Genomic DNA, 13,583 nt, shown 5'->3' with positions numbered 1-13,583 from the left:
TTAATCACAAGAACCTAGGACCTGAAGGAGAAGGCAAGGAGTGTTTTAACTGCTTTTGTGTTCTCTCTTGCAGGCTACACAGTGCTCAGTATGTAGTGAAGAGAAAAAGCGGAAGCTATTCGACTCTGTGATCACGTGACTGCTGGATCCCCTCTGCCAAAGCAGAGCTGCAGGATCCTAGCAGACCCATATCAGCTCTGTTAGTGACTATTGTCACTACTAGGGGATGTTTTCCCCTGTAACTGGGCTCCTATGTGAATGACATGACCCTCAGAGGTATTATTTGATGTCATCGGTGTAAAAAAAATAAAAATGGTTCCAATAATAAGTTTAAAAAAAAATATAGAGCAGAATAAGGAAATATATAATAAGTATAAATATATTATGTGTGTGTATAAAAACATATATAAAAATGACCGGCCGCCGACGCCAACCAAAAGCATATGCACCCCGTATTATAGTGTAAAAATACTAATTTAAAAACAACTAAATTGGAAAAACAATAATTTTTCCAGCTTTAACTCCTAATAAGAATAAAATCTGAAAATACATTCAGTGAAAAAAAGATATGAAAAATAGCCCTATGTGTCACGGGAAAAAAGCACTGCAAAAAATAATTTTGTTAGCTAAAGAAAAAAAAAAAGGGCAGTAAAATCAGATTCTTACGGGGTTGAGCATATCATTCAATACCTTGGGTTGTAACAGGATAAACAGTAGCATATCAATGCAGCAGTAACATACTCTGAAGCAGGGTCTTAAAGTAGGGTACAATATGGTTACAGGTCCAGGGTGAGATAAGGTAACAGAACACACAAGATACCTCCAATATTGATAAATGTTACATCCCTTTAAATGGGAAAACAAACTTAAACCAATAAAGCAGGAAGAAGGCAATATTATCTAGATTTTAAATTCTTCATTTAACATTCCAAATAAGTTACTATCAATTGTGTTAATTCTGTGAAAATGTAAAGAAATATACTGTCCTGTATCCTCAGGAAGGTCACAAACGAAGAATATATGAAAATTGATTAGGTTCACACCATGTTCAGTGTATGTGTCGAGAAAATGGTCTTATGTATAAACCCAAGCACACACAGACCTCCCCAACGAAATGTGCAAGAGGAGGATGCTTTTGATATGATTGACCCGTACTTCCAGTAGGGTTTTTAATACAACAGTCTACAAAGAGATAATGTATACCACACAATGTGCTGTGAACCATACCTTATAGGCAATAATGGTGCTTCATAATGGTTACATTATTTTATGTATTACTTTTTCTTTCAAATGGAAAGGTTCAAGGTTGTTCCTTTATATTTATTTTAATTGATAACTAGAGATGAGCGAGCACCAAAATGCTCGGGTGCTCGTTACTCAAGCCAAGCTTTTTGTAATGAAGTCAATGGGACACTCAAGCATTTTTTAAGGTGCCCCATGCTCGGCATAGGGGATATCTCTCTCTCTCTCGCAGCACCTAGTGGTGTTCGCTTGAGTGACGAGTACTTTCGAGTATGCTAACGCTCGGACGAGCATGCTCGTTCATCTCTATTGATAACCATCAGTTGGCTATAATGTTTTTCATAACATTTTAATGTAAACTGTGTATTTTCTGAATACTTGGACTTTTACATACACTTTTTTCCCATTTCTATGTGACACTTTTTGTAAAATCTGTAGAAGTAATTTTTCAACCTAATGACTGCGATATTTGAATATTTCCTGATTAAGGAAAGCGTCAGATCAAAGGGTGCTGGACGTTACTGTGCAAGCATTATTTACCGAACCACAGAGTGATTTATCTTTAATCATCAAAGCATATTAAAGATTTAGCAGTAACTCTTGTATAAACTATTCACTTTGTGGTTTTATAAGGCGTTGGTGGAACTCGGCTTTATATTACATTTACCTGTTTTGTGTAAAAGGTTTTTTTTCAAGAGAAAATATTTTGTATTTGCTCTTCAGAGTCTTAACTACAGCACAAGTCTCTTCTAGATCGACCCTGGATTTAAAAAGGAACAACCACCATAGGCATCTGTCACTCTGAATTATAATTGGAGTGAATGGGGTAAACCAAGCGCTTTATTACACTGATAGGTCCTGGAACTAGTACCCAGCAGGGAATATGAAAATAGCATTTTACAGAGATTTGTTTTAATTGCATTATTGGCAACTCTTTGTGTCGTATAGAAGTTTTTACCATGGGAAAGTACAGCTGAACAATGCAAAGGATAGGCTTCGAGTTTCATAAACTAGAATGCTGCATCCCTTACAAGTGAATACAATACTGATGTGGTAATGCAGTCAGAGAAGGAATACACAAGATTGGTTTAACACAACACAACATAACATTGAGTGATTCACAGGTGACATCCTCTGGACGCGTTCCTTTTCTTCTCCATCTGGTCCAGGCCTTTATGACTTCTTCCAGCTATGTCATGCCTCTGCAGATTTTGTAGTCCAGGCATCTGTAACCTGAAAATAGTGCTACTCACTATGCCATTGAAATAAGTAATCTTTTTTCTGTGCCCCAGAAAGGAGTAATAAACTGTACCCCTCGAAATGAAACACTATGCTCCATGAAATTAATGATAACATATACTGTGCCTCCGGAAATTGAAGTTACCCTTCGGTACTGGACCAACAAAGATGGCTGCACCTCTTCTCTGACTACTTAATACATGAATTATGCATATTAATACACAGTGTGCAAGACATTACTTAAATTGTCCAGTGTTGTCCAAGCGATGGCGATGCGGCAATCCTAATTTGTCTCCGACTGGAAGGTCGCTTTGAATGTCTTTTCTCCTCGGTTTGGGCCCAGACTGCCATGAAGACTTCTTCCATGCATGACTCATCTCTGCACATTTTCCCCATCCTGTGCTACCCCCACAAAGCTTAATTGCTTTCTACACAGTAAAAGTGCCCCTACCCAGTAATTAGCCCCCATTGTGGCCCCACGTTGTAATTTGCTTTAATTATGCACCCCCTGCAGTAATGACTCCCTCTGTGGTCCAATGCACACAGTACTTATCGCCTTCTGTGGCCCCTACGCAGTAACTAGCCCCCATTGTGCCTCCCTCCACCCTTGTTTTCTGACTGCACTGTTATTACAACTATAATGTGCTCCTTGCTCCCAAAGTTATTAGATCTGTCATCACCTGCTCTCCACATGGCACGCATGGGCCAGCCTCCTGTGTATCTTCAATTCTCCTCCCCTATCAACTTCTCCTGGTTCCTTCTTCTCTGAGGTGTTGGAGAGGAGGAGACGGGAGCTGTATTGAAGATACATAGGCTGTGCATAACAATGCCCCTAGGCGCAGTTGGCAACGTACCTCCCCAGGCTTACTGGGTGCTGATGCCGGCCATAGATATAGGCATTGCTATAGACATACTTCGCCCATTGTACAAGAAAATATACAGTATACTGTGTGGTGTTTGTATAGGAAAGTGCAGCATTCTACGTTTTCCTATACAGTAAGGGACTCTTGTCATCTGTCAGGTCCACAGGGCTATAGTTACATTCAGCATATATGCTGGAAGCCTACATTAATCATCAGGGAGAAATGAACCGCGAACAGCGCCTCATATTTACTACTTTTGTTGCTGTTTAGAAAAGAAAATCCCCATATGTCAGATCTCAGTTTGGTACTTGGAGTATAGAGTTTATTGTCCCACATGCATTTCTAGGATAACTCTGCTGACCAATACATGAATATCTAAATACCCCGAGTAACATTCGCATCAGGTATTCATGTCTGAATAAAATATTTATAAAGCTCAGCCAGTAGCAGCCTGGGTAGTAGCTGGGGAGTTTATAACGAAGTCCTGCAGATTCAGTAAAGAAGAAACAATTAAATAGCAAATAAATAATAATAGGTAATGAATATAAATGACTGCTACTAGAGTCTACATGCTGAATAATCAACGATGGAACTCCCCTAGACAATCCAATTATATAGTAAGGCACTGGATTTCATTAGAAACAGTGGAGCTGTTAGGCGAGGGTTACACAGCGACATCTGTAGCAGAGAAGTAACATGGCACAAAGATTTCCGCAACTTGTCTGCAATTTGCTGTCATAATATGATTTGGCTGTTAAAAAATAAATGGCTAAAGCGGCTTCCACACGACATCACTACAAATCGCATGTATGTGGTGCCCAGGCTTTCCTATGTGCTCTTCCACACGAGCCATGTTTTGTAGCCTGCGACATTGCGAGACTACAAAATCATGGCATGTTCTATACAGCTGCGATTTCCGATTTTTTTTTCCTTCTTTGTAGCCCATGTTTCCCTATGGAGCCTCCTTGTTATCGCATCGCATGAACTTGTGATTGTTGTGCGATGCGTTTTTTTTTTTAACATTAGGAAGTCCTATTAACTTTCTCGCTACAAAAAAAATCGCAGGTAGCAGCGATGCAATGTTATATTTTTCCCAAGAAAAAAAGCATCACTGACGCTATAAAATCGTGTGCACATAGCAGTGATATTGTTGTCGCCCCCGTGTGGATGCTGCCTTAATCGCATAAAAGTAGCAGTTGAAAGCGACTTAGATTGATGTCAGTGATTGAAACCTTGCTTGCGACTTGTGACCTGCAAACAAAATCCAGCCAAGTAGGATTTTTTTTTAAACTGTGGCATCGCAGTCACATTAGGTCATAGTGCGACACCATTGACATTGTCTATTATGCTGCAGTGCTACACTGCAATCTATGGGTCATCCCACACATTGCAGTGTAGCCCTAGCCTTAGGGTATGTCCATACTCAGCGGAAATGCTGCGGATTTCAGCAGCATAAAATTAAGCAGCAAAATCCGCAGCATTTGCACATCACAAGGGCCTGTCAAGCTGATTTCAGTATATGCTGCGCTGCTGTCACCTCCCAATATTGTGTGCGTTGCTGTATGCAGAACGCAGCGCACACCGGCAACCGCTACTGAGTGCTGCCACGGTGCTCATGTGATGCACTGGTCCACTTCTACATCAGTGCGGAGGCGATGCTCAGTAGCAGCTGCCGCTGTGCGCTGGGTACAGCGGTGCGCAGTATAGGAAGGTGGGAAGAGTGCAGCGCTGGCTGAAATCCTCCGCGGATCCGAGCCGAATTTGATGGGGTTTTTGGATGTGGAAGCGCTGCAGGATTTTTCGTCCTTATTGTCCGCACGCCCTGCCAGTCGTTTCTAGGCAGCTTTTAAGTTGTTCTACTGAATAGAGCCCATCAACAGCTGGGAAGTAACAGGTTGTATACGTTTATTCTGATTGCTGGTTCAGAAGCTTCGGCACAAAAACTTAAGGATGATTAATTTCCCCTTTCGGTGGAATTCGACGCTTGTTGATTCAAAGTCCACATTTAAAGTACTAAATGCGAATCATGAGAAACTGAGAATGTGATAAAGTAATTCTTGGAAACTGTGATAAACATCTTGGCACGAATACTATAGAGCTCCTAAACTGTATAGCCGAGTCATGTATGCTTGCTCACCAATTTACGTCCTGCGGCTCTTTAAGAAATGCTGACTTAATACAACACATATGTTTTTGTGACAAATTCAAAGAAAATGATGTCTCATTTTTCCTTCGTTTACCCTTTCAGTGACTGAATATCTGTGATTTTAGATACATTTTACGTTTGATAACGGACCTCTAAATATACAGTCCTGTTCCTATTTTGCTGTCCTGAAAAGTATACATAATGTTATCACATAATGCCGCACTGATACAGAGCAAAAATAAGGTTGTTTTCAACTCCAAAAGGTCCACGTTGCAGTTGCATGAATGAGTTTTTCTTAAAGCCCAACAATTGAGGTGCAGCTCATACACTGACTGCACTGCTGTAGGGAGGCATCACCTATTCTTCATATATAGGGCATCTGGTGGAGCATGCCATGACTTTCATTTTTACTGTCAAACTCCCTATGACTCAGAATGAAATCAAAAAGGTATGCAGATGTATTGTAAAAGTTTCATGCAGATCGGTGGGTACCTGGAATATTTTACAACATGAAATGCAGAAAATTCCGCACCAAATTCCATATAAAAAATAAAATCTTGTTATTTGTATAGCACCAACTTATTCCACACCGCTTTCAGGTTTTGGTTTTTTTTTAAATCTATTACCCCCCACCAAGCTGTGTACTTATTTTACCGATCTCGGAAGGATGGAAGTCCGAGTCAACTTTAGGCCGGCTACCGGAACCATGCAGGGATTGAACTCACAACCTTCAGGTCGCGAGCGAGAGCTTAGGACTACATTTGCCTAAATGCAGGTTTTGATGTGGAATAGCTGGCAGAATTCTGCCATTTTCAACTCCGCATCCAAATCCGCATATTATCCATGCAGGTTTTGGTGCGGAAGTTTCCTCACGGTGGCAAATTCCACATCAGTGTTGCGTAAATATTCATTCCATTTGAAAGCACCCTTACCGAAATATGCATCTCCATTAGAGATGAGCGAGCACCCAAATGCTCGGGTCCGCGTTATTCGAGTCGAGCTTTTCGTAAAATTTGTGAGCTCTACTCGAGTAACGAACGCCATTGACTTCAATGGGAGACTAGAGCATTTTTGTATGTGGGACGCCGGGTTTCTCTCCCTAACTCTCTAGTGGGGTCGAACACGGCTTGATGCTGGTTCGAGTAACGAGCACCATCGAGTACGCTAATACTCGAACGAGCATCAAGCTCGGCAGAGTATGTTCGCTAAACTCTAATCTCCATCCTATGTCACACTCCATATTAATGTATGTCCTCTAGAAACCTGTGAGTATCAATGTACTGTATATAGTCCCTGGTAATACCCTGCACTGTTTCCAGTGTCCAGTGGAATGTTATACCCGCTCTAATACCCCCATCCCGCCACAAACTCACATTGCTCCTGCTTTTACTGGCCTCTGAGAACAAGCTGATGCCTGCTGTGGTTTTTAAAAGGAAAGACCACTGAGGGACTTGTAAATCTCAGTTTAGACCAATGAGGTTGGTGCTAGTGCTGAACCCTACAGTATAGATGTAGCAAAGTTTAATTTGACTTATCTCAATAAGATAACACTGTGCCATAGTTTATTTGCTCTTTCAATTACTTTTCAATGGCTTTTGTAAAAAATAACAATAGCATTTCAATGGCGTAAGATATCTTTTCTCAGAAAGTTGTCTCATTCAAGTTAAACTTTCCCACATCTGTAGACGCCATATGTGCCAACATTTTATAACCTTTAGCCTGGCGAGAGGAGTGGTGTAAACAAGAAAGAAATGTGACAGATTCATATATATCTATATTTAATCCCGGGTGTTAACGGTAAGTCTTTTGTTTTTGTTTCTTTAGGATTTTATGGCCAACTGCAGACGTTTTGTCCTCCAAATTACAACGATCCTCAGAGAAACATGCAGCATGGAAATGCATGCAACATGGTGCCTCCATTCGAAGACTGTTTGCCACATGGTTGTGGAAACAAAACCGACTTTGATGTATTTCATAGGGCATTCGCGTCTCACTCTGGTATTACAGGTACAAGATATAACTTAGCATTACGTCTGTGGATTTATTTTTACTCTGGTTCAATTTTGAAAAAAAGAGAATTTTCTGAGTTACTAGTTTTATAGTCCAGATTTACAATTACAATGCTCCGAGTTATCTAAGGGTCCATTCACAGAAGACGAATGTCGGGCCAACGATGCCCGACACTCGTCCCTGTGTGTCCTCCCTCTTGTGCTGTTGCACGGGAGCTAGTAGTGCTGGCTCGCTCATAGAGTGGCCAGCAGGGGGGCTGCAGGAGATTTCACTCCTCGCGCACCCCCGCCCCCTTCCATTGACATAATATAGCGGCCGTTCAGTACTGAACTGCTGTTATTTACACTGATAGATTAGCGACCAGCTCATCGTCCATGCATTAGTAGATCGCTGAACGGCCGCTGTGTTATGCCAATGAAGAGGGGCGGGGGAGCACGAGGAGTGAAATCTCCTGCAGCCGTCCCGCTATGAGCCAGCGATACTAGCTCCCGTGCAGCAGCTTCACAGCGTGCATGTGCGGGGACAAGTGTCGGGCATCGTTTGCCCAACACTTGTCCTGTCTAAATGGGCCTTAAAACAGAGCTTGTTAACAGGCATTTTAGCTTAGGTGTACTTAACTGAAAGACTGCGGTCTAAACCTGGAGTACGGCAAGTCTTGGTATCCGATGACCCGGTATATATACACACATATATATATATATATATATATATATATAAATAAATAAATTTTGCCTCTTATAATATATCTCGAACAGCAGAGACACAAACTGGAGTACAGGACCCCAAATCGGTGACAATACTAGCCACTGAGCTGCCCCCACACCACACTTCTCAGAATGCAAACTATCAGTGCAGTTCCATTCAGATAACACCAAGAATATTAGGAGATTTTATCCCTGAAGCCAACAAAAATTCGGAATGCTGAAGGTTAACATTGTAACACACCAACATTCTATGTAAGGCTGAAAAGTCACATGTCCATCCACTTCGGCCTATTATACTGCAAGGTTGTTCCAGTAGAAGGTACAAAAAAAACAAGAGGTAGAAGTCAGTACCAGTATAAAATAAATTGACTCACTGCTACATTGCTCAGGACTACTTCCGAGGGTGTGCTTCGGACAGAGACAGAGGAGCATGATCTCCTCTTTTCTCTGCCTTGTATTGAAGATGACATAGTAGCTAATTTGCTGCACCAGCTCCCTCCTTCCTTTCCTCTTCATAGACTTCTATGGGCAACTGAAAGTTGGCCATTCAGTGAAGCTGCAATACAATAGCCCCTCTTACATGAGTGATCAGTGAAGGGAAGCATGCTAAAGGAGCCCAATAAATAGAGATCTCTACCAAGATACATTACAAAGTTTCTTTTATTTGCTTCTACTATTGATTTATGGCAAGTTGTTTGTAGTCACATACTGCACATATAATATACTATACATTTCTATAAAAACATATATTCATTATTTTTTGCTCTTTCTATGTTTTTTTCGTTTCAGTTTACGACTTCCCAAATGGATCAGCTGGCCTTTTTGGAGAGCCGCAGCGGAATAATTTAGAAGACACTAGTTTTTTGCAAATTAATGCAATCGATCGCTGTCCTAGCCAACTCTCATCTGTTTACACAGAGGGATGAAGATGTCATTTACATCAATGATAATCCATTTAAGACAAAAGACTTTACAAAGAAGGATTGTACAGATCAATCCGTGTAAATACTTTAATTTTATATTCAAGGGGAAAAATAAGAAACTGGAAAATTACATTTTGAATTGTAAGAATTTACAATATAAAGAAAGATCATCCATGAAAATTGTACAAACTGTAGAACTCTCAGCTTCAAACATGGAAATCATCAAATTAATTAATAAGTTTATGATTCATATTAGAGATCACAGAAACGGTCCTTCGAAATAAAATGTAGCTTCCAGCAGAGCAACAATGTAGCACTTTGACAAATTGTTTTGGGTTGTCAAAAATGGTGCAGAGTTGATTGAATTTGTGCCAAATGCACGAAATCAGCATACAGAGGTAGGGGAATTGGATGCAAGTTACAAGTGGTGGAGCATGATCACCGAAACCTGATATATGGTACTCTATGTCTGATCTGCCTGTTACAGGTTAGCCGTGTGGAGAAAACAATGCCTGCACTATACAAACATAGCACTTGCTTGTAGGAAACCACAAATCTAAAAACTGGGAACTGTCAGAAAATAGGAAAGCCTGCAAAAATAGTTGTCATGTGCTACAAACATGGCTGAAATGTTTTCACCTACTTCAACTCTTTTTATAAATGGACAATCCCAACTCTGCTTACATTGCTCATGAAAAAAAATAATGACTAATTACCTGCCCCTACCACGCCAGATCTAGGAACTAAGCCATCTCCCCCAAACAATCCAGGATGCAGAAGTACTGATGGATGTCAGCAATACTCACCCCCTAATGGATGTCTCCTGTATCTCTCGTCAGGGTCACAGCAATACATACTCTTTGTATGCAAACATTCGTATTGCTAGCATGTAGACTTTGGTGCATCTATGTAACGGGAGCATACAGCTTACACACCAATAGGCTGCCGGCACACGAGCGGATTTTTGCTGTGGAATCCGTGGTGGGTGTCCGCACCGCAGATCCGCAGCAAATACCGCCCATGGCATGCTATGGGTAATTGATTGTTCCCGCACACGAGCAGAAACTAATTGTGGTTTCCACTTGCGGAGAAAAAGCCGCAGCATGCTCTATTTTTGCCGGGTTACGCGAGGACAGCTTCCATTGAGCAAGATACTGGACTTCCTGCACTATGGTAATAGTACGGGCTTCTGAAAAGGTGTTTTGTGTCTTTTTGCTGCTTGAACATTACCAGTAGGTAGACTTGTCAGTTCTGTTTAATGGTCATACAAGCTCAGGTTACTTTTCACCACTCTGTTAAGAAAATTATCACAATGTAATTAAGAAGCTATTACCCCTTTCCAATCCACTGTCCGACGTCTTCCTACATTCTGATTGAAGCTTGTACAGCTCCAATGTCAGAAGACATCCGACAGGGTACTCTTACCGTCTGTTGTCAGCCACTCTGCTGTCGGAGCCTCTCTGGCACGCACACACACTGGCTTTAGCCAGCAGATGCCAGCAAAAAAAGAAAGCCTATTAGGAAACCCTGAATCCAAAATTGGGTTAGAAAGAGTTAAACTATACAACCTATTCTCATTGCATAAACCCGTCCACAGGGTTTAATTAAAAGCTTTTATAAAAGACTGCTTACAGCTCCAAAGCGGTTTACTGCTTCTGAATAATGGTGTAAATAGTATATAGTCTCACTGTATATTTTGTCATCATGCAGTCTACCTTCATCAGAAAGCATCGTTTCACCCTTAATCCTTGTAAATCTATAAATTCCCAGAGCTTTAGTGTTGCTGGAGTTATAATGTACTGAAATTTCTTCCGAAAGCATAAGTGAAAACCTAGAGTAAGTGGCATCTGATGTACCTTTACCACCTTGTGTGGATACACCCATAGTCCATTTTTACACATCCATAAAATTTCATATTCCATATTATGGATACAATACCTGGACATTCTGAGGGACCCTAAGACCTGTTTAGTAGGACCTCAGGAGGTCTGAGTATTACAGCATTAATATGGATGCTAAAATGTGCGCATACTACAGCGATGCAAAATCATCCCTTGAATAGAAGTCTAGTGTTATCCAGGAGACTGCCATGGGTTAGGGTTAGTACAATCAACTTTCAGTATACTCCATATATGGCATTTATAGGGTCAGGATACCAATTACTAATCAAAAAACACCTTATATGGGTTAATTTCATATTGTACATGCAGTAGGAATAATGATAAAATACATATGCAAGTGTTCTATATAAAACAAATGAGTGGTGTTTAATGTGGTGAAATATTTGGTCCATTACAGGCAGCATCCTACATACACTTCCCCCTGAAAATAAGCCCTACCCTGAAAATAAGCCCTACCATTACTTTTCAGGGAGGTTTGGAATATAAACCCTGCCCCCAAAATAAGCCCTAGCTGCATTAAAAAAAAATGTAATACATTGACTAGCAAGGCTCAGCAAATTCATAAAACCCGCCTGCACGACGTGATGGCTGAGATTGGTTCTTCGGTTGCTCCTCAGCCAATCAATGCAGCGCTCGATGAACCAATCACAGCCATTGCATTGATTGGCTGAGCAGCGCTCAAGAGCCAATCAGAGCAATCGCTTCCTGGAGGCGGGATTAATAAAACCTGTAACCAGGAAGTGATCTTCTGTGGGCGGCCAAGGACTGCAAAAAACGTGTTGGAGCTCTGGAGAGCAGCAGGAGGGACCTGGACCTTATAAGACACCCCCCAAAAATAAGACACTATGCCTCTTTTGGGGCAAAAATTAATATAAGACAAGGTCTTATGTACACAATAGTATGTAAGGCTAAAAAAGACATGTCCATCCAGTTCAGCCTATTACCCCCCAATGTTGATCCAGGTGAAGGCAAAAAAAAAACTGTGAAGTAGAAGCCAATTTTCCCCATTTAAGGGAAAACATTCCTTCCTGACTCCAATCTGGCAATCGTAACAATCCCCGGATCACCGACCCTTCTGATTATAACATACTCAACAGATATATTTATAATAGCGCCTATATGTAATAGCCAACTTTACATGTGAACCATGCGTTGATGAAGCTGCAGCACACAATAAGGGTTTACATGTGAGAAGCTGAGAACTGAATTGTACATTTCTGTGGATATATTATGTAAAATGGGTATAAGAGGCTATAGACTGTAAAGAAAGCATTTATTTCTGTATGTATTTAATCCCCTGTAGCAGACGTTTTACTGAGCACTTTTTTTTTAATGAACCGTAATAAAGGAAACGCAATATTAAGTAATACCTTTTTTGATCAAGGGGGGGCCAAGAAAATTACAAAGAGCACATCTGGTAGTAAGTGGGTCATACTGTATGTGGACAAGATAATTGAAGAGACTGTACTGTACATACAAAAGATTATGAAATGTAGTCTATAACAAGCACTTTGGGACAGGAGAATATGAATGTCTTCCATGAGATCATAGGAACTATGTACAGAATTCTATGTAATCACATATAGATTCCAACAGCATTTATCATACTGTATATCTGGATGGTTTATTTTTATTATACACATTTTTTTATTGTAAGTCATCCAATGTTTTTAACATTTTCTATTAATATGTATAATTTTATGATTTGTCACAGTTATGTTTCTTATAATCGTAAGTTATTTTGTCTTGTTTCATGAAGTTCTTTTTATTGAAAAGTACAAATGAAGGGTTTGTGCACATTCTACGTAATAAAACTGGAAGTATTTCGAATGATTGCGACTTCCCCCTTTATCTTTTTGGCACTTATGAAAGTGAAAAACATGGTTACGCCTGAGTAGATAAGATCAGAGAAGGTCTCCTATTTTGGAAATAACTGGAAATTAAGTTAAAAAAAGTAGATATGGATTTTCATGCTAAAATAACAATAGGATAGAGCAGCATTTTTCAAACTGTGACGCGGTCTAAAGTGGTAAAGTACCCCAGCTGTGGGTGATTGAAAAATCTCCACCCCCTGGAAGCACTGGCTGTGATTGGCTGATGCTTAGCCAATTAGAACCAGCACTCGATGAATGGCTGTGATTAGTTCATTGAGCGCTGGGTGTGATTGGCTAAGTGTCAGCCAATCACTGCCAGCGCTTCCAGGAGGCGGGGATTTTTCAATCCCCGGCCAGAAGATGATGCAGAGAAACAGTGCCCGGACCCGGGGAGAAGACACGGCGGGGCTGACAGCACTTCTAAGGTAAAATCGCGTTTTTGTGTGATGCGATGCAACACAGAGGAAGGCTCCATAGGGAAACATGGGCTACATAACCTCACGAGTCGCGGAACCCGCAATGTTTTTGTGTTGGTTGTTGCATGCCACAAAACATCACACGTGTGAAGTAACCCATAGGAAAGCATGGGCTTCACATACATGTGATCTGTAGCATTGTAGCAACGTGACAAAATCGCGCAGCTCTGTCGCCCATGTGAATGAGGCCTTATGCTTATTTTAA

The 13,583-nt window shown here is 40.8% G+C and overlaps 1 protein-coding gene across 2 annotated transcripts in view; it reads left to right on the top strand.

The window, feature by feature from the left end:
* GLIS3 (GLIS family zinc finger 3) overlaps positions 1 to 12,862 on the top strand; it is a 294,182-nt gene extending 281,320 nt beyond the window's left edge. For both annotated transcript variants that reach the window (XM_066604233.1, XM_066604234.1), the window contains 2 exons: positions 7,315 to 7,497; positions 8,994 to 12,862. In XM_066604233.1, coding sequence (XP_066460330.1) covers positions 7,315 to 7,497; positions 8,994 to 9,130 — 320 coding nt within the window. In that variant the 3' untranslated portion in view covers positions 9,131 to 12,862. The remainder of the gene's footprint in view (positions 1 to 7,314; positions 7,498 to 8,993) is intronic.
* The last annotated feature ends 721 nt before the right edge of the window (positions 12,863 to 13,583 follow it).

The sequence above is a fragment of the Eleutherodactylus coqui genome, chromosome 5 (assembly GCF_035609145.1).
Source record: "Eleutherodactylus coqui strain aEleCoq1 chromosome 5, aEleCoq1.hap1, whole genome shotgun sequence".
Taxonomy (NCBI): domain Eukaryota; kingdom Metazoa; phylum Chordata; class Amphibia; order Anura; family Eleutherodactylidae; genus Eleutherodactylus; species Eleutherodactylus coqui.
This window is presented reverse-complemented; position numbering and strand designations above follow the sequence as displayed.